The sequence below is a fragment of the Mustela putorius genome, unplaced genomic scaffold (assembly GCF_011764305.1).
Source record: "Mustela putorius furo isolate JIRA1106 unplaced genomic scaffold, ASM1176430v1.1 tig00000179_pilon_pilon_pilon, whole genome shotgun sequence".
Taxonomy (NCBI): domain Eukaryota; kingdom Metazoa; phylum Chordata; class Mammalia; order Carnivora; family Mustelidae; genus Mustela; species Mustela putorius.
Genome location: NW_025421305.1, coordinates 7,966,633 through 7,985,320, shown reverse-complemented (window position 1 = coordinate 7,985,320; position 18,688 = coordinate 7,966,633). Strand labels below are relative to the sequence as shown.

General features: G+C 37.2%; 1 protein-coding gene across 8 annotated transcripts in view; it reads left to right on the top strand.

The window, feature by feature from the left end:
• The window catches only part of ELF1 (E74 like ETS transcription factor 1), a 106,471-nt gene that overhangs the window by 46,894 nt on the left and 40,889 nt on the right, over window positions 1-18,688 (top strand). For 7 of the 8 annotated variants that reach the window (XM_004759290.3, XM_004759289.3, XM_045076612.1 and 4 more), the window contains one exon: window positions 12,604-12,903. In XM_004759290.3, coding sequence (XP_004759347.1) covers window positions 12,832-12,903 — 72 coding nt within the window. In that variant the 5' untranslated portion in view covers window positions 12,604-12,831. Of the gene's footprint in view, window positions 1-11,916; window positions 12,007-12,603; window positions 12,904-18,688 lie in introns of those variants that run through there. The other variant, XM_004759292.3, reaches the window with a different exon arrangement.

Sequence of the window (18,688 nt, the reverse complement as noted above, 5' to 3'; positions counted from 1 at the left end):
ATGTTTTCATTAAGATCATTAGATTAGATCAGGAAGCAACAAATATCGATGAGGATGTAGAGAAAAAGGAACCCTCACTGGTGGAAATGCAAACTGTTGCAGCCACTGTGGAAGACAGTGAAGAGGTTCCTTAAAACGTTAAAAATAGAACTATACTATGATTCAGTAATCACATTGCTGAGTATTTACCTAAAAAATACAAAACACTAATTCAGAGTTGTTCAGAGGGACACAGGCAGACTTATACTTATTATAGCATTATTTACAATAACCAAATTATGGAAGCAGCCCAAGTGCTCATCAGTAGATGAATGGATAAAGAAGTTGTGGTGTATATATACAATGGAATACTACTCAGCCATGAAAAAGAATGAAATCATGCCATTTGCAATGACATGGATGGAGCTAGAGAGATAATCTAAGCAGAGTAAATAAGAGAAAGGCAGATACCACATGTTTCACTCATGGGGAATTTAAGAAACAAAACAGTGAACAAAGAAAAAAAAAAAGACAAATTACAAAACAGACTTGATAGAGAACAACCTGATGGTTACCAGAGGGGAGATGGGTGAGATGATGGGTGAAATAGGAAGAAAAAAAAGATAACTAGATGAGAAGCCTCACGAAGGCAGATGTTTTGGTTTACCACTTTATTTGTATTTTATTTGTTTTGTTTACCACTTCATTTATAGCATCTAGGGGAGGGTCTTGGCATATTGTAGGTACTTAGTGGTATTTGCTGATTGTATGGAAAGGTGTAAGCATGAGCTGAAGTCAGACATGTGCTCAAAGTCTCTGAACACCTTGAGCATTCATTGGCAGGTAGTTATCATGAACCATCTATGTAAGATAAGGGGAGTATGGTGGTGACCATGACCAGGTCCCTGCCCTTACGTGGTTGGTTCCCCCAGTCCTTGGATCCTTGTGTAAATAAAGTGAGGTGGGTATCACTAATGGAACGAATAAATAACAGATAGCAAAGTATTTAGCAGAGGGCCGGGCACACAAATGGTAGCGATCGATTACTTTCTTCCACATATTTATTTTGTAATTTGTTATCATTTCTTAAGCTCTTTGAGGATAAGTGTCATGATTTTTTGTGTTTTTTTAAAAACCTCAGTGGTTGGGGTTCCTGGGTGGCTCAGTTGGTTAAGTGTCTGCCTTTGGCTGAGGTCATGATCTTGGGGTCTTGGGACAGAGCCCCGCATCGGGCACCCCGCTCAGTAGGAAGTCTGCTTCTCCTTCTCCCTCTGCCCCTCACTCCTGCTTATCTGTTCTTTCTCTCTCACTCACTCAAATAGATGAAATCTTTAAAAAAAATAAAAAATTAGTGGTTGTTATAAATGTTTAAGAATTAAAGTAGTATGTATGTTTTGCTTTATAAATTGTAAAATTTAGATGTGTGAGTTATAACTAACAAATGATAATGTAAATAAACCTTACTATGCTCTTTTACAATTTCTGGATGTGTCTTTATGGGAAAGCATATTTAAAAGTCTAATAAGTGAGGTACACTTGGCTGGCTCAGTCAGCGGAGTGTGTGACTCTTGATCTTGGGGCTATGGGTTTGAGCCCCACATTGGGTATAGAGATTACTTAAAAATAATATCTATTTTCAAAAAAAATCTAGTAAGAGCCTTTTTCATCTATGATGGTGACTTTGAATTCTTGAACTTTCCAAGAGTAAGGCAAACCCATAAAGCAGAAAATACCTTTATTAATGCACCCTCCCTTGGTCAACTCCATGTTTTCACAGGAGCACTGCTCTTCTGGACATCTCTCTGGAAGGAAGTAAAGCTTCCTTAAGTGTTGCTGATAGTAGTATCTATTCAGTGACCAAGAAATGTGCATCTGTCGTGAATATCCTTTCTTCACTGATTAACTAAATGAGCATCACCTATTCAAAATATGATTAAATGGTACTGACAAGATACAATCATCTGTACATTCATCTAGTTCCAGTGTTTCAGTTTCACTCTTATTCAAATGAATGTAGGACAGTTTTGATGTTCAGTTGAATAACTTGAAGAAAGGTTATGTGCTAATGTCAATATCTTTTTGAAAATCGTTTTTTCTTGTTTTCCCCCCTCTTCTTATCACCTAAGGAAAAACAAAAGCTTGAAGTCAATTAGGTGAAAACAAAAACTTGAAGTAAATTAGTTAAGTGAATTTCCTTTTAAACAATTTTATAGCACTGTAGGCATTTTAAAAACCATCATTGAGAATCTCTATTATAAGTAATTAATGAAGAATTTAAGGAGGGCAGTGTACACATTGGTGCCTGGAAGCTATCCATGTAGCAATCAAGTTGTGGAATGTCTGTTTAAGCTGTTCTCATCATTTTTGGATGGTAGTTACCAGATCCCACGTATGTGACTTGCATTGAGCTTTGTAATCATAGGGACCACACTCTGTTGTTGCAACTTGATTTGAAAACCTTCAGGAACTTTCTACCTCTTCCCAAATCAAACCTAAGTACTACTCCCTGCCTTTCAAGTCTCCATAATTTGGTTTTGCTTTGCTTAGTTAACCACATTTTCCACCATTTCCCATTGACACCTCTTAGCTCGTGTGAAGCTGGTAATTTGATGAGTTTTGATTCTCAGTATTCACGTGTGTGCACATGCACTTTTGCACACATGCTATACTTTATTCTTTTCCCTTAATCTCTCAATGACCTGCTACCTTCCTCTCAGATTGACTTTAGGTCCTTTGTTGTCTATGAGTGTTTCCTCAATCTGTTTGCCCATGCCCTCTTCTGAAATGGCTGTTGAACTGACCAGATTTATGAGCATTTAATTTCCTACTACCTTTTTGGTGTTCTGAACTAGGTTATATCTTTCATGGGAACGAGGCCATGTGTTATCTTTTTGTATTTACCACAATACTGAGTTTGGGAAAGTGTAGTAAATATTCATCAATGTGTTACTACTAAGACAATCAATAGAAGCATAGTTTCTTTAGAAAATGGAAGTTGTAGGAGTGCCTGGGTGGCTAAGTTGGTTACACATGTGCTTTCACCTCAGGTCATGATCCCAGGGTCGGGGGATCAAGTTCCACATTGGACTCCCTTCTCAGCGAAGAGTCTAAGCAGACTCCCTGTGCCTCTCCTCTCTTCTCTCCACCGCCCCCCCATCCACCTGCTTATGCTCTCTCTCAAATAAATAAATAAAATATTTTAAAAGAATGGATGTTCGGATGTCTGGATTGCTCAGTCGGTTAAGTGGCTTCCTTTGGCTCAGGTCATGTATCCAGGGTCCTGGGATCAAGTCCTGGGATCAAGTCCTGGCTCAGTGGGGTGCCTGCTTCCTCCTCTGCCTGCTGCTCCTCCTGCTTGTACTTTCTCTCACTCTCTGACAAATAAATTAAAAAAATCTTAAGAGAAAATAAAAAAAAAATTTAGAAATGGATGTTGTGGGATCTTCTGATTAGCTCTAGATATACATCAGATAAGTATCACAAAGCATTTCCTCTCACCTAATGTAAGATGTTGATGCACTTCAGTTAACTGAAACAGATTCACATGATTTAAAAATTGAGTGAGCAATTATATTATGAAATATAGAAGAGCCTAAACTTTTAATTATTTTGTATTTTTATTTATTTAATTATTTTGTATTATAAATCTTTATATTTCTTGTGAGGAATATTTAACGTTTGCTTCTAAGATTTCTAACAGTAAGAAGATAAAACGCTACATGCATAATTTATAAATATTGCATATCTATTTTATGTCTGTTACAGTACTAAGCTCCTGTCCATCTACTTTCTTATCTCTCATCTGTGGTTTTGTTGCGTCTAGTTTTTTGGTGCCATTGAATTTAGAATCTGAGGTGATTGCCAGATAGCTGTGAGGATAAAATGGGAAGAATCCCATTTTAAGGATCTTGACATGGGACACCAGAATTGTTCGATTACATCTAGACTTTCTTAAGATAGTTTCCTATTATTTAAAGAAGAAAAGCGGTAATGCCATGAAACACGGAGGTCATTAGATCATTAGAGGTCTTCTCGCATGTGGGGAGCAGAAGTTTTGTGTACAAGGAATCTGAAACTCCATCAAACTTGGAAACTTGGGAAAAGGTGAAAACATTTTACTTCTCTGGAGTTTATACTTGTAAGTCTGTTCCCACTGTGATTTTGAAAATGCCACAGGTATAAATGATTGTGATCATCTAAGAATGTATGGAGAGATCTGAATTGAGCATGGCGGTGAGCACAGAGAGAAGCCTGGGAAAGGGTAGTGCATACGGGGTTGGGATGGGAGGACGGGACAGAGCTAATTTTGGCTTCTATAATATTGGGGTGAGGTCAGGGGACCATGAAGACAGTCAAATGCAGAAATGCTGGAATACCTCTTTTTTCTTTTTAAAGACTGTTTATTTATTTGACAGAGAGATAGAGAGAACATAAATAGGCCAAGCGGTAGGCAGAGGGAGAGGGAGAAACGGGCTCTCCGCTGAGCAGGGAGCCGGACATGGTGCTCAGTCGCAGGACCCTGCGATCATGACCTGAGCTAAAGGCAGCTGCTTAACCGAGTGAGTCACCCAGGAGCCCCTGGAATAACCCTTTCTGAGTTGGGTGTGAAGAGTAGTAATATGGCAGAGGTATTCTCTTAAACTTGGTCCATGGAATATTCTTGTTCACTCTTTCAGTCCTTATTCTGTTCAGCTATTCTGCTTTACAAATCTGACCAGCCTTTCACAACACAAGGAAGAACCCCACTAATCCCTGTTCATGGGTTTGAACTTCTTCCTATAAGTAGTGAGGTAGTTTTGAGTAAAGAGATAAGTTGCTGATATTTTTATTTGTGTTAAGCTGTTCCTTTGACTGGATGAAGAAAGCCTGGAGGGAAGCTAGGGTAAAGGTGGTAAACTGGAGGGACAGTGCGTCTCTCCTGAAGAGTCAAACTTCTTATGACAATACAGTTTCTTCTGGAAGAGTGTTGTGTGGGCGTTGGAGGTGGGGGGAGGCATCGCATGCAGCAAAATCTCCTGGGGTACTTTCAAACTAAATGTCCCTGGCTTTTCTCCTGCAGTCTGGACCAGAGTGAAACACTGTTACTGATGGAAACCTGCTGTGTGTTCAGGTGGGGGAACCATTGTTGTAGCATCTTCTAAGAGGATGAATATATTAACGGGAATAAACAACCCCAGAAACGAAACAGAATTTTCCTGCAAGTTGATTCTTCAGAGATTTTCTGGCTTTGCTGATAAGCCCATTGGAGCATGTTTGTGTTTCCTGGACAGGTGTGTTTCTGTCAGAGTTCAGGTTTTGGGTGCTGGAGAGAAGAAAGTTCCTTCAGTTTATCTATATAATAAAAAGCACCCATTAATGACAAAATTTTGATAATTATCACTTTCAACTTTTTTTGAGAAGGGAAGGGAGTTAATTTTTTTTTTTTTTTTTTTGAGAAGGGAAGGGAGTTAAATTTTTTTTTTTTTTTTAGGACCTGGGTTAAAACACTATCTGATTACTGTTGGATATCTCCTTTTGGTTTTAAATTCTCTCATTTGCAGAACACATACAGAAAAAGGGTTAATCTTGAGACCGCAGGTATTGACAGGTCTAGGTATGTGATCTGTTTGGCTGTTTTGCAAGGTGCTATAAATGCTGCCTGAGTGTAACCTGACACCAGGTAGGCCAGGGTGGCCAAGGATGGAAGTGGAGAACAATGTGAAAGAACCGGAATTTCAGGTCTAGGCAGTGAGTAATTGCAGCCTGGCCTCGGAGTCCTAGAACTGAACATCTGGGTGTCAGCAAAAAGAAGCAAGCATAGAGAAGTCAGCCTCTTGGCTTAATCATATTGACTGTGTGTGTATCTGTTTTTACCTTACAGTGCTTGAGGTAAGATGAGTTTCTTCATGTTTTCCAAGGCCTGCTTCAGCTTTGCTTATGTCACTAGAAGCCTGACCAAAAACACCAGTTTGTGCATCATTCACACAAAAGTAAAATTATATTTTTCAAAAAGTTCTAGGCACTTCAGTTTCCCTTCCCCCTCTCCCCCACCCCAAACTGCAGGAAAGGTGCTTTAGGCAGAATAGCTATTTAGGAGATATTGGTACTAGTATGGTTTCAAGGACATATTTTTAAACTTCTAAATTTCCTTAAATCCTTTGAATATTTGAAATTAAAGGTAGAGACATAGAAAGTTTTTCTTTTTCATTTTTTTTTTTAGTAAATTTTTTTTTAATTTTATTTATTTATTTGACAGAGAGAGATCACAAGTAGGCAGAGAGGGAGGCAGAGAGAGAGAGAGAGAGGGACTCGATCCCAGGACCCCGAGATCATGACCTGAGCCGAAGGCAGCGGCTCAACCCACTGAGCCACCCAGGTGCCCCTCTTTTTCATTTTTTGAAACATTTTCTTTTTGAACTAAATTATGAGACCCCTCAATGCATTGGGGAATGATTTATTCCTCTTGTGACATTGACTTGTATTTTTTTAACTTCTGTGTTGTGTATAGAGTACATGAGTTAGTGCTAATACAGTGAGATTTATTTTACAATTGGTGCCTTTTTTTGTTCTTTCTTTCTTATTCACTAGGAACTGAGAGACCAACCACGCTTGTTTGGGGAAGTTCAAATCTGGTTACTTAACTTAAATGTAACACACACTCTGGTGTGTTTTTTAAATCATTTTTTCCATATTCACATTTTTTAAAATTTAAGTGATAGAAATACTGTATTCAAAGAATTAGCAAGAATAATATTAGTTAAAATTTGTTTTCAAGTATTTTCATTAATTATCAAGTTGTGGTAGCCTTTTATGAAAAGGTTTCTAAAGGGGCGCCTGGGTGGCTCAGTCCCTTGAACGTCTGCCTTCAGCTCAGGTCATGATCCCAGGGTCCAGGGATCTAGCTCTGGGTCAGGCTTCCTGCCCAGAGGGGAGTCTGCTTCTCCTTCTCCTTCTGTGTGTATGTGTTCTCTCTCTCTCTCTCTCTCTCTCTCTCAAATAAACAAATAATCTTTGAAAAAAAAAAAAGGTTTATTAAGGTTTTCACTCTCTTGGCTGAGTGAAGGTAAAGCAAATGGTATGATATGATAGAGCTTGGGAAAAAATAATAATAGTAGAACTTTAAGTTTTAAAACAATAACAGAAATCTACAAACTCCTGTACTTAAAGTTGTTCCAGGTAAAAATGTGATTAAAAATGATTTACTACGTATCAGAAGTTTGCACAGAATAGTATAGAGATCACTACAGATCCTTGTGTAAAAGACTTCTTTGTTTCCAGATATTCTGCTAAAGACCAATATTGATGAGATTCTATTAATGTAAATAAAGGGGCATGAATAGAGAATGGGGCTGGGAATTTGGGCTTCTCTTGCTTTCTTTGCCACTAACTTTCTTTGTGACCTTGGACAAGTCAGATAGTGCCAGGTCCAAATTCTTTAGCTTGTCAGTGACTGTGTTGATTTATGTAATCCTTAGTGTTTTTTTCAGCTTTAAAATTGTGTAATTTCACACTTTTTAGATTGAGAACAGACAGGCCCTGGGATGATCGTACAGAATATATCTTGGTACCGCCGATTTATTGTTTTCATTTCTTCTGGAAGCTAATGTGTAAAGCATTCTACTGTATTAGAAAACACATGAAAAGTCCTGACTGTAGTATATCAAACGGGAATCCCAGTTATTACAGATTATGAGTTTATTGCTTGCTTTTCCTTTTAATTTACCTAGCTTTTTTCCTCTTACTTTTCTTATTTGATTTCCTTTCATTTCTACTGTGTTTCTTCTAAGGTAATGGTTTTTCCAAATATGCTTGCTTTTCTTATGTTGTGTATGTCTGTATGTTGAAAGGGCCTTTTATTAGGTTATCACTTCATATAAAAATACTTTCTGTTCAGATATTCGGCATCTGGTGTCTGGAATTACTAGAGAATTCCAGTTCTTTAATTACTTTCAATTTTATAAATATGCATATATACATAAATGTAAGCACTGTCTGCATACTTTATTAAAGGTAATCTTTCAATCACCCCATTGCTCTAAGCTGGTATATTTTTACCTCCTTTGGGCTAGAATTGTTCGAAACATTTTTATCATACCTTTTGTTTACTAATTTTCCTTTTCAGTATAATGAGTTGGTGGCCTGGTAACTTCCAAAGGGTAGCAATGATTTGTTTTTAAATATCATTATGAATTAATAGGTTTTTAGACCCTTGTGTTTAGAGCCCCTTTGAAGGAAACTTAAATTATGTTCAATCAGGGATGAAAAAAGCAGATATGAGAAGTTAAAAACTGATTTTGATTGTCATGTTTTTATAATAACTGAAATATTTTATAATAAACAAAATAGACTGTTTGAGTTGGTTGTAGGAGCCATCAATGCCTCTGAGGGTTTGTGTTTACAATTAGTAAATTCATTTTGTTTGGAACAGGGGCATAATGGAACTCTGTGTTAGGGGAAGCTTGCCAGACAGGGTGAGGTCCGAGCCTAGAAGCAGCTGGATTTATCAAGTAGGTGCCAAATTTTCAGGCGCTGGGATAGAATTATACTTTTGTTGATAACGGGCTATATAGTATTCTCTGTTGGAGTCTAGCTGTGGTCAAGGAGATTCCCAGAGAGTATGGAAATGAGACTTAAGGACAAATCAGTCATGTGGCACACACCTGTTACTCGTCTCTTGCATTGTGCGGAAACTGTAATGAAGCTGACGTTTATGGAACAGAAGTTATCTGCCAGGCATTCTGTACATGGAGTTTGTATCCCATCTTCACAGCAACTCTGGATGTTGGTGTAGTATTTTCTACCTATTTTACAGAAAGGGGACACTGACACAAAGTATCTTGTCCAAGGTCACAGAGCAGAAGATTCAAGATCCAGGTGGTCTGACTCCAGAGCTTGTGCTGTTTTAACTGTTTTATAATTTGACCATAACTCTGCAGCTTATTTTGTTGATTAAAAAAAAGTAGGAACCTTATTGTTGAGACCCTCCTGTGGCATGTCTCCTGGGACAAGAAGAATGTGATCTGATCTGAAAGACCCGAGAGCCAACTTGGGGAGTTTTTACTATTCAATGGTTGTTCAACTAGGTGACTTTCCATAGTTGAGCAAATAAGGTAGCTGTTTATGTCTGTATTGGATAAATGGTGTTCACTTATATTTTTTCTTGTTATTTTATAAAGACTAAGTGACACTTTGAAAATGAAGTAGGTTTGAGAATTACTAATGACTCAGCGTGTTCCTGAATATCCTACACATAGTTAATGGTTATAATACTTACAGTTAACTGAAGACCTTGTAATTTGTTAGGGTAAAGCAAAAAAACACCTTTTTCTCTTCATTCTGAGTACTCACGTCTTTTTTCATACTAGAGCAACTTTGAGGAATAAGCTGTAAGTTCCATCTGAGACATGTTTTAGACACATTGACTCTGAGGGGCACCATTGTGAACTTCTCTAATATAGTGACTGGATTTGGAGATGAGGAGCTGAACTTGAGATGGAAATTCTCCCCCCCACCAATTTGATATATATTTGTATTTACTTAGAAATCTGTGTTTCAAACTATCAGAGCATGGAAGACTTGGGTAGTTTTAGAGGCTAGGCTGTGTACTCTTGACCTGGGCAGAGTCCTGATTTGGGAGGTGAGGGATCTCTTTGCAGAGGTGTTAAGCCTTCAGATAGTGAGACCTTAGGCACAGGGACTCAATTTATTCATGAAAAACTGAATCATTGATCTAGATGTTCAGTCTCTTCTATTACTGAAAAGATTGTGATGCAATTGGAGCTTTGTTCTTTAAGTATCTCGAATATGTTTGGGTGATGCCTCTAGATCCAGAATCAGGAAATTTCTTCCCAAGACCCCTCTTGGTGTCATAGGTTATATAACTACTGAGAGAAGAAGGCATGGGAAGGAGAGAAGACCAGAGGATCTGATTAGGCCAGTAAAGTAATTCCAAAGCTTTTCTTATACATTTTCAGTTTGTAAACTTCTGTATAAAAATGGGCAAAAGCTACCCACCAGACTGAAGGTGTCTCTTTCTACCCTAATTAGTGATCATGAACACTCATTTCAGTTGTGGTTTATTACCTGGGTATTAGTGTGTATTGAAGGGTGTGGGTATGTTGATTGTACTTATTTTTGACATTTTTGAACATTTATTAACACATAATAGTGTGGAAATGCTAAGAAAAAGTATACGATTGCCGTGGAAAAGAAAGTGAAACTTAACTTTACATACATGTGTTCACATTGGTCACTGGTAGAGAGTCACTTTGTATTTACAAATAAATGGATTTGGAATGGGCCTTTTGGGATCTATACCTTTTACAGAGAAACTTTTGTTACCAGGAAACATCCTTCGACTGTGGTTATACTTGCTTTTTAAAGATTCTATTTATTTGAGAGAAAGAGTGCACAAGCAGGGGGAGGGGCAGAGGGAAGAGGGACAAGCCGACTTCCCTCTGAGCAGAGAACCAGGCACAGGCTCAATCCCTGGACCCTGAGATCATGACCCAAGAGCCCCCCTGGCACCCCAGTATAATCCTTTTTACATTACTGTGGGCACACAGGTTTGTTAGGTACAGAAGGTATTTTTAGACAGCAGTTACTTCCCCAGAGAAGATTTGCTCTATTTTGCTCCCTGGCATATTGTTTTCAAAATAACAGGCATTCAAACATTTATTCAGTTGAATTAAGGAGACATAATTTTCAAATGTGAAACAATTTGCAGTTAGTGCTAACTTAGCGGACCGGAAGTGCTGTATTTCTGAAGGGAGTGATTCCAATAGGTGGAGGTGTAGAGATGTGGAAGGTTTATCAAAGAAACGGGACTTGATACTTGAGTGGAAAGATGTGAATGGATGCTGAGGAGGGAGAGGTATCTGGGAATGGGGAATAAGTAGAATTTAAGAAGAGAGGCAAGAATGAATACAATCTGTGTGAAGGAATATAAGAAGGAGACACGTAGGTAGCCAGTCAGTTAAGTGTCTGCCTTCGGCTCAGTTCGTGATCCCAGGGTCCTGGGATGGAGCCCCACATCAGGCTCCCTGCTCAATGAGGGGTCTGCATCTGCCTCTCTCTGCCCCTCCTCCCTGCCTTTGTTTTCTCTCTCTCAAACAAATAAAATCTTTTTAAAAAGTGGGGGAGACTGTAAGAAAGCAAGTGCCGTACAGAAGAATGAGATTGGTTAATAATTTAAGGGGAAAGATTGTAAGTAACATTTGTCCAAAGCCAAATGTTTGTCTTATGCTTATATTTCTGTCCATGTTCAGTTTAGGTCAATGCATTGTTCTTCCCTCCAGTTACGGTGCATTGCTGAAAAACTAGTTGAATGCACTAAAAATAAAAATGCTTTTCTAGTACTGGAGTTGAATCGTATTTGAAAGAGGTGGGGTGGAATAGATGTTGGAGACTGCTGGGTTAGAATCAGTTCTAGCACTTGAGTTGGATTCTTAAACCTTATTTTATTTTGATTCCCAGTTAGGAAAACTACAGTTATCCATGATGACCCATAGGGTCCAGAGTATATAGGGAATCAGCTTTACTGAAATTAGGAAATTGACTATTTGATTTGGCTGGCATATGCTATTTGGATTTTTTTCAAGAAAACTAATTGACCAGCTCAGCTTCATTCCCTAATTTGTCTCTTTGAAACTAAAATTGTAAATGCTATTTCCGAGTAGTAGATGTAATTTAATGTGATAACTTTTGTAATCTTTGTCATTTCATATCACATTTATAGCCATAAGCATACACAGTATTACATAAGATTGTGATGAATTAAAAAATTTTTCCTTCTACTTTTTTTTTTTACATAGGAAACATCTTTGACAGGCACTTTTTAAGCATTTCTCCCTCCACTGGGAAATTGTTTTCACTCTTAAGTTGCGTTTCTGTTTTTCTACTATTGTAAAGTGCAGTTCTTTGCATGTTTTAATTTGCCATGACGTGGTCAAGTGCCGTTTCCTTCCTGTTGCTTGCAAGCCTGTGCTAGAGATAAGGATACATTTCAGTGCATTAAAAAAGAAGCCACTGAAGACAGGCTTAAGCATGGTAAAACATTCTACTTATCAGAAACCTTTTTAAAGAACAGAAAGAATGGACTTTAATATCTGTTTATTTTTTAAAGCTCTTAAAATAGTACTTACTAAACTTTAAAGTATTAGACAGATTTAAATTCTTATGTATATTAGGCATAACAGGGTACTGTATGTGTTTCTCCTAAGGCAAAAAATATACAGATGAAATTACTCATGGAGTAGCAATTCCTGTGCGGTTTGCCGAGTTACTGGCAAGAAGGAAATTGTTTATATGTCCTTTATTGCAATTACAAACCTAGTTATTGCTGGGTGGATTTTTTTTTTTTTTTTAAGTATTTGGTACTTGAACTGTAGTTTAACTGGGGTGAGGGAAGAGAGAATGGCTGCACTTTGAGAAATGAGAAGCGATTTTATCTTAGCAGGAATGAAATTTTCGAAGAAAATATATATCCAACTTAAAAAGAAAAATCCTGCGTTCATCAGTCATGTTAGTTTTGTTTAAAAGCATTAACAAAAAACACATTGGAGAGACTGTCCTCAATATTTATTGTTATATTCTAAATGGGTATGATTGCTTTTTTCATAACTAACTTAAACTTCTATTTTTCAGGCCAAGAAGCTCTAGAGAAGAAAAATTTCAGAAAAATTGCCTCTGTTTGACTAAAATATCAGTGAACCAAGAAACTCTGAAGCACCATCCCTAAAGAAAACCTGGTTTACAGTAACTTCACAGACTTAGCTGAGGGTTTTTTACCCAAATTGGTCACTGGATTCTGCTGCCTCATACTTGAACCTGCTTGGAATTTCTCTCATGTGGATCTAAGGGGAATGCTTTATTATGGCTGCTGTTGTCCAACAGAACGACCTAGTATTTGAATTTGCTAGTAACATCATGGAGGATGAACAACAGGTATGAAACCAAGAGAAAATTGGATTTTTATAAGTTTATTATTATTATTATTCCATTTGCAACAGAAAATTATTTACTTTAAAAGAAAGTAGGAGAAACTGTATTAATGTAAAAATGTAGATACTAAAAATTTGATGATAATTGTGATCCTGTGTTTTAAGTACTAGTTAATTTGTCAAAGAGTTTAGTCCTTAGCTTTGATGTGGGAAAAGGAAGTAATAATTTCAGGGTTAAGCTTTTTTTTTTTTTTTTGTAAAATGAGACTTAGCAGTAAATAAAATACCTTAAGTAATTATTTCAGAGTACTTAAGTGATTTGAAAAGTTCTATATGACATACCAACAAGACATGTACATTTTTTTGGTAATACAGGACCTGTGGTTGTATTAGTTGCTTGCAGTTCTGCAGTTTAAATGCATGTGGTTAATTAGTATTTATAATCCTGGGCTAGTTTTTCAAGTGGATGGAGAGATGTTAGCAGTCCCATAATCATGTATTGCTTCAGTCCAAAGCACATGATTCTGAGGAAGTCACTTAACTTCTCCAGGTCTAGATTGCATCATCTGTTGAATGGGAGGATTGAACTGAAAAATTTCTAAATTGGCTTTCACTGAGTTTACATTCAGTGATATTCCAGTTACTGTTTCTAGAATGGGAAGAAGATCCCAGAGACATTGAGAAAAAGGATCTAAGTTAATTCTAGTCTCTCTGCTCCTCTGCCCCACCCCCACTTCAAGGGGAGACGCTAGAGGTTCTTGGGACTTTACAATTTACTTCATTTTATTTTTAAAAAATTTTTAAAGATTTTATTTATTTGGCACAGAGAGAGAGAGAGAGATCATAAGCGGGGGAGAAGTAGGCAGAGAGAGAGGGAGAAGCAGGTTCCTTGCTGAGCAAGTAGCCCAGGACCCTGGTATCATGACCTGAGCCAAACACTGACACTTAACCGACTAAGCCACCCAGGAGCCCCTAATCTATGTCATTTTAGATAGTTTATGTGAAGATGTAAGACATAATTGGAAGAAATGCTGTGTTAGACTCAGTACACTGGCAAAAACATTTTGAGGGCGTTTAGGTTTAAAATATGCTGAATAAATTGATTTAGATACTGAAATAAGCCTAATCCCAAATATCTAACATTAATAGGCCAATTACAATGTATCATACTTTTATTCTAGAAACATAGTTATGACAGATAATAAAACTGATTCTTACTTTGGCCAGGGCTTTATATTTCTTTGCCGTTTGTATTGTCTGTTGAGGTGACAGGATTAAAAATTTCTAAGTAAACCTACAAAAGATGAGAATTTGCATTGAGGTACCTTAAAATCAAGATGAGCTTTGGCTGGGAAGGAAAAAAGTTTGAGGGGGAGGATTGCTAGGTCCCAATTAAAAATATTGATGGGTACATGGATTTAATCTAGAGACAATAGAAAGGATGTTTTAGGAAAGAAAGTATTTTGAGTTTGCTTTAAAACAGGATATTTCTCTGTATGTTAAGGTTTGCAAACTGTGTGTTTACTGTACAGCCCTCGTGATGAAAGAGTCCAGGCTCGCTGTGGTGAGGTTTGTTCTCGGTGTGGCCACAGAGGACAGAGCTCGAGGCCACTCACTGGTGTGCTCTGTGCAGTGGCTTTGACACTCTTCTGACTGTGAGAAGCACATTCTACATCATGGTGCAGTACTCGTACCCATGTCTACATAGCCTTAAAACTAGTTTTGCTTTTACCCTTAATCTGTGTGATGCACATAATTTATCTCACAGAGGTTATTAACGTCTTTGGATAGGGAAATGATGCTCAAGGGTAACATCAGAGTGCTCATATGTGTTTTTTTCTTGTTATTTTCATCAAAATGGGTGTATACATTGTTATATATATTTGCTTTCTGCAGGTATTATTAAAAGGACTTTACAAATATTAGACCCGAGACAAATAGTATTATCCCCCTTTTATGATGAGGAAAATGAGACAGAGAGAGGTTAAACGATTTCCTTGAAACCCTAAAGCTAGTCAGTATTGGAGTTGCAATTTGAACCCAAGTAGTTTGACTCTCATTAGTGATACTCTTCCACTGAGTTTATGTAATTCACTGGTTTATAATCCGTTTATTATAGACTTTTAAAAGTGGCTTGTCAGCCAATGGCCATGTCCAGCCTATGGCCATGAGCACAGCAAACTTCACTGATCATATGGGGCAGATCCAGTCATGTCAGTCTTACTATTAGCATCATGGTTCTGCTAACTGGTTTGCTTGTTAGATTTGTTGTTGTTTTAAGATTGATTTATTTATTTTGAGAGAAAGAGAACGAGCCGGGGGAGAGGCAGAGGGAGAAGCAGATTCCTTGCTCGATCCCAGGACTCCGGGATCATGACCTGAGCCGAATGCAGAGGCTTAACTGGCTCAGGCCCCCAGTTAGATTTTTTTTTTATCTAAAAGTAATAACATGCCAATTGCAAAAGAAGGCACCTAATATAAAAATATGTTTTTACCCTTCCTGCCTAATCCATTTCTCCCCAAAAGACACCATTATTAACATTTGATGTTTAACTTTTTAGACAAAGACCCCCAAAAAAGAACATTGTATGTACATACAAACCTACAGAAAGAGGTTGTTTTTAAGATACAAATGAAAGTATGCTAAACCTTTTTTGTGACTTATTTTCACTTACTGTATTGTAAATATGTGTGTGTGTGTGTGTGTGTACTGGCTCTGTATCACTTATTTTTTATACATGATGGCTGATCGTTATTAGTTTACCAATCTTCGATCTTGGACAAGACAGACTTACCAGTATTTTGCTCTTATAAACAAGATAGCAGTGGACGTCCTCATATGGGAGGCAGTAGACCTACAGTAGTTAAGAGCTCAGATGCTGGAGTCAGAGCATCTGGGTTTCACTCCTCGTGCTGCTTATTACTTCTGTGACTTTGGACAGATTACTTAACCACTCTCTGCCTTGGTTTCCTTATCTGCAAGATGGGAATGATAATACCAGACCCTGTATTGTGAGAATTAAGTGAGTTGATCTATATAAAGTTCTTAGAACCATGCCTGAACACTCTTGTTTCATTATTGTACACACACACGTGTATCTTTGTACACTTGTATGATTATTTCATTAAGATTTCTAAAAGTAGATTTACTGAGTTTACTCAGTGTATACTGAGCATAAAATAATACCAAATAGTTCTTCAAAAAGTCTGTATCTGTTTCTACTACCACTAACAGTATAGGTCCCAAAGTGTCACTAACAGAAAGCCTTTTTTCCCCCCTTTTGATAAGTCTTTTGGGTGAAAAGTGATATTCTGCTACTTTAATTGGCATTTCCTTGATTGCTAACTTGGTTTGTTCTTTATTTACTGTTCATTTGAATTTCCTTTGAATTACTTCTTAATCTTCTTTTGCCCAGTAATTCTTTATATTTTATGAATAATGCATTGTCTTCTAACTCATTCATTGTATAGTTAATGGTTAGCTTTCTTTGTGACACAGAGTGCAGATATGTTTTCCCTATCTGGCATCCTCTTCTAACAATATGATATCTTGTACCCTTTAGCATTTTAATTATATATGTCATAAAATCTACCAGTATTTCCTTTTTTGTTTGTTTCTGCTTAGGAAAGCTTCCCTCACACTAATATTAAATATTCTTTTTATATTTTCTTCTAATTTATGCATTTAATTCCTCAGTATATATGGAATATATTTTTATAAAATGTGAAGTATAGGGATCTGATAACTGCCTTCTTCCACCATTGGGGATGTTGGCTCTTCATGATTTGTGGAGTATTTTATGATTTTCACACTTAAGACTGCCATCTCTGTTATACTAAATTACCACATGTACTTTAGTTTTGAACTTGCTAGTGTATTTTATTCCATTTAATTTGTTTTTATTATGCTACTATCACATTGCTTTCAATAGTATCACTTTATAGATTTGACATCTGATAAGATATCCTCTCTCCTCTGCATTAAAAAATTAGTATAGTGTTTTGAATGAATTTTAGAATCAGCTTCTTAAGTTACATAAAACTGTTGGGATTTTAACTTTTCAAATTTAAAAAATATTTGTGTCATTTGAAATAATTCTGTTGGGGGCACCTGGGTGGCTCAGTCAGTTGAGCAACCAACTCTTAATTTTGACTCAGATCATAATCTCAGGGTCTTGGGATCTAGCCCCATGTCAGCCTCCACGCTTAATTAACTCCCTCTCCCTCTGCTCCTCCTTTCACTGGTACACACATGCTCCCTCTCTCTATCCCTCTCTCTCAATAAATAAATAATTCTTGTAAAAAAATAATTCTGTTTTATGATCCTGTATTGGTTTGGTTGGTTCTTTACAAAATCACTGAAGATACCAGATTAGAATACATTTCCTGTTTTGAGTTACGGTCTGTGGTTATAAATGTCATCTAAAGAAACTGACACAATTAAGGTCTGGTTGCCACCACCTTGATTGTCTTCCCTTGTATCGATTCGTACTCTTTTCAAAATTACTGGAAGAACTCCTTTGGGCAAAGATGGGTGTGGGAGGATGGTAGTGTTGGAAAGGAAACACCATTATTGGACCTGACAAGCCACTTTTTAAAGTCTACCCTTGATGTCTGTTCAAAACTGGGAATATTTGTAGCTGACGATGACGTTCTTCTGTGGGAGGGCAAACCGTTTAATACAGTTTGACTGTATTAAACAGGTATGTTTGCCTGGGGAATGAGTGAGAATAAGAAGAAATCTGAAGGCTGTGGAGATGAGTTTGTAAAGAGAAGGAAACGTGACTATGTACTCATATAGCCCAGAAGTTAACTTAATGAAAAACAACTGGGAGTTTAATGCATTTTGTAATTTTGACATATTATGTTATATGATTTTTCAATTGTTGGTTCTAAAAGTAGAACCTAGCAAATCATAGCTATTTATGCTTAACAGACTTAGCTCACTAGGGAGAAGCTTGGTGACAAGCATGGGAAAGTGAAACAAATATTTTTATAAAATTCTATCGATATAAGATGGTGGTCTTATGACATTCCTTAGGGTATAAATTAGTTTACTCTGACTGTTGATTCCTAGAGGCTAAAGGATAAACAGTGCTTTGCTGGCGTTTTAACAAGACACCCAGAAGTTGTCATACAGTATTTGAGAATCACTGCGTTCTAACTTTGGGAAAGCTTCAATGAGGAAGTTACATTAGAACTGCATTTTCCAGGTATAGGGGCTCCTGGGTGGCTCAGTGGGTTAAAGCCTCTGCCTTCAGCTCAGGTCATGATCTCAGGGTCCTGGGATCGACCCCTGCATCAGGCTCTCTGCTCAGCACCCCTTCCCACCCACCTGCCTCTCTACCTACTTGTGATCTCCATCTGTCAAATAAATAAATAAAATCTTAAAAAAAAAAAAAAAAAGAACTGCATTTTGCAGGAAGGCTCAGTTTATCTGACAGATTGAAGGGGCAGAAGTGTCTGAAACAGTAGAATGTACCAAAATTTTTGATGGATTTTTCTTGACTATATAGTCAATCTAACCACCTTAACTTATGGTTAGAAGCTTTTCATAGTGTGACTGTTTCATGCTCTTTTTTTTCTTGTACTACATTAATTTTGCCAGCCTACATTAATTTTCCCAAGTGCCTTCCTGCTTGGTCTCCCACATTCATATCTGTTGCCTATATAAGTTCTAATCTCTTTCAAGAGCTTAGGACAAGACCTACTAATTCAGGAATTTTTTTGTTTCCTTCTTTTTCTTTCTTTTCAAAGATTTTATTTATTTTATTTCTTTGTCAGAGGAG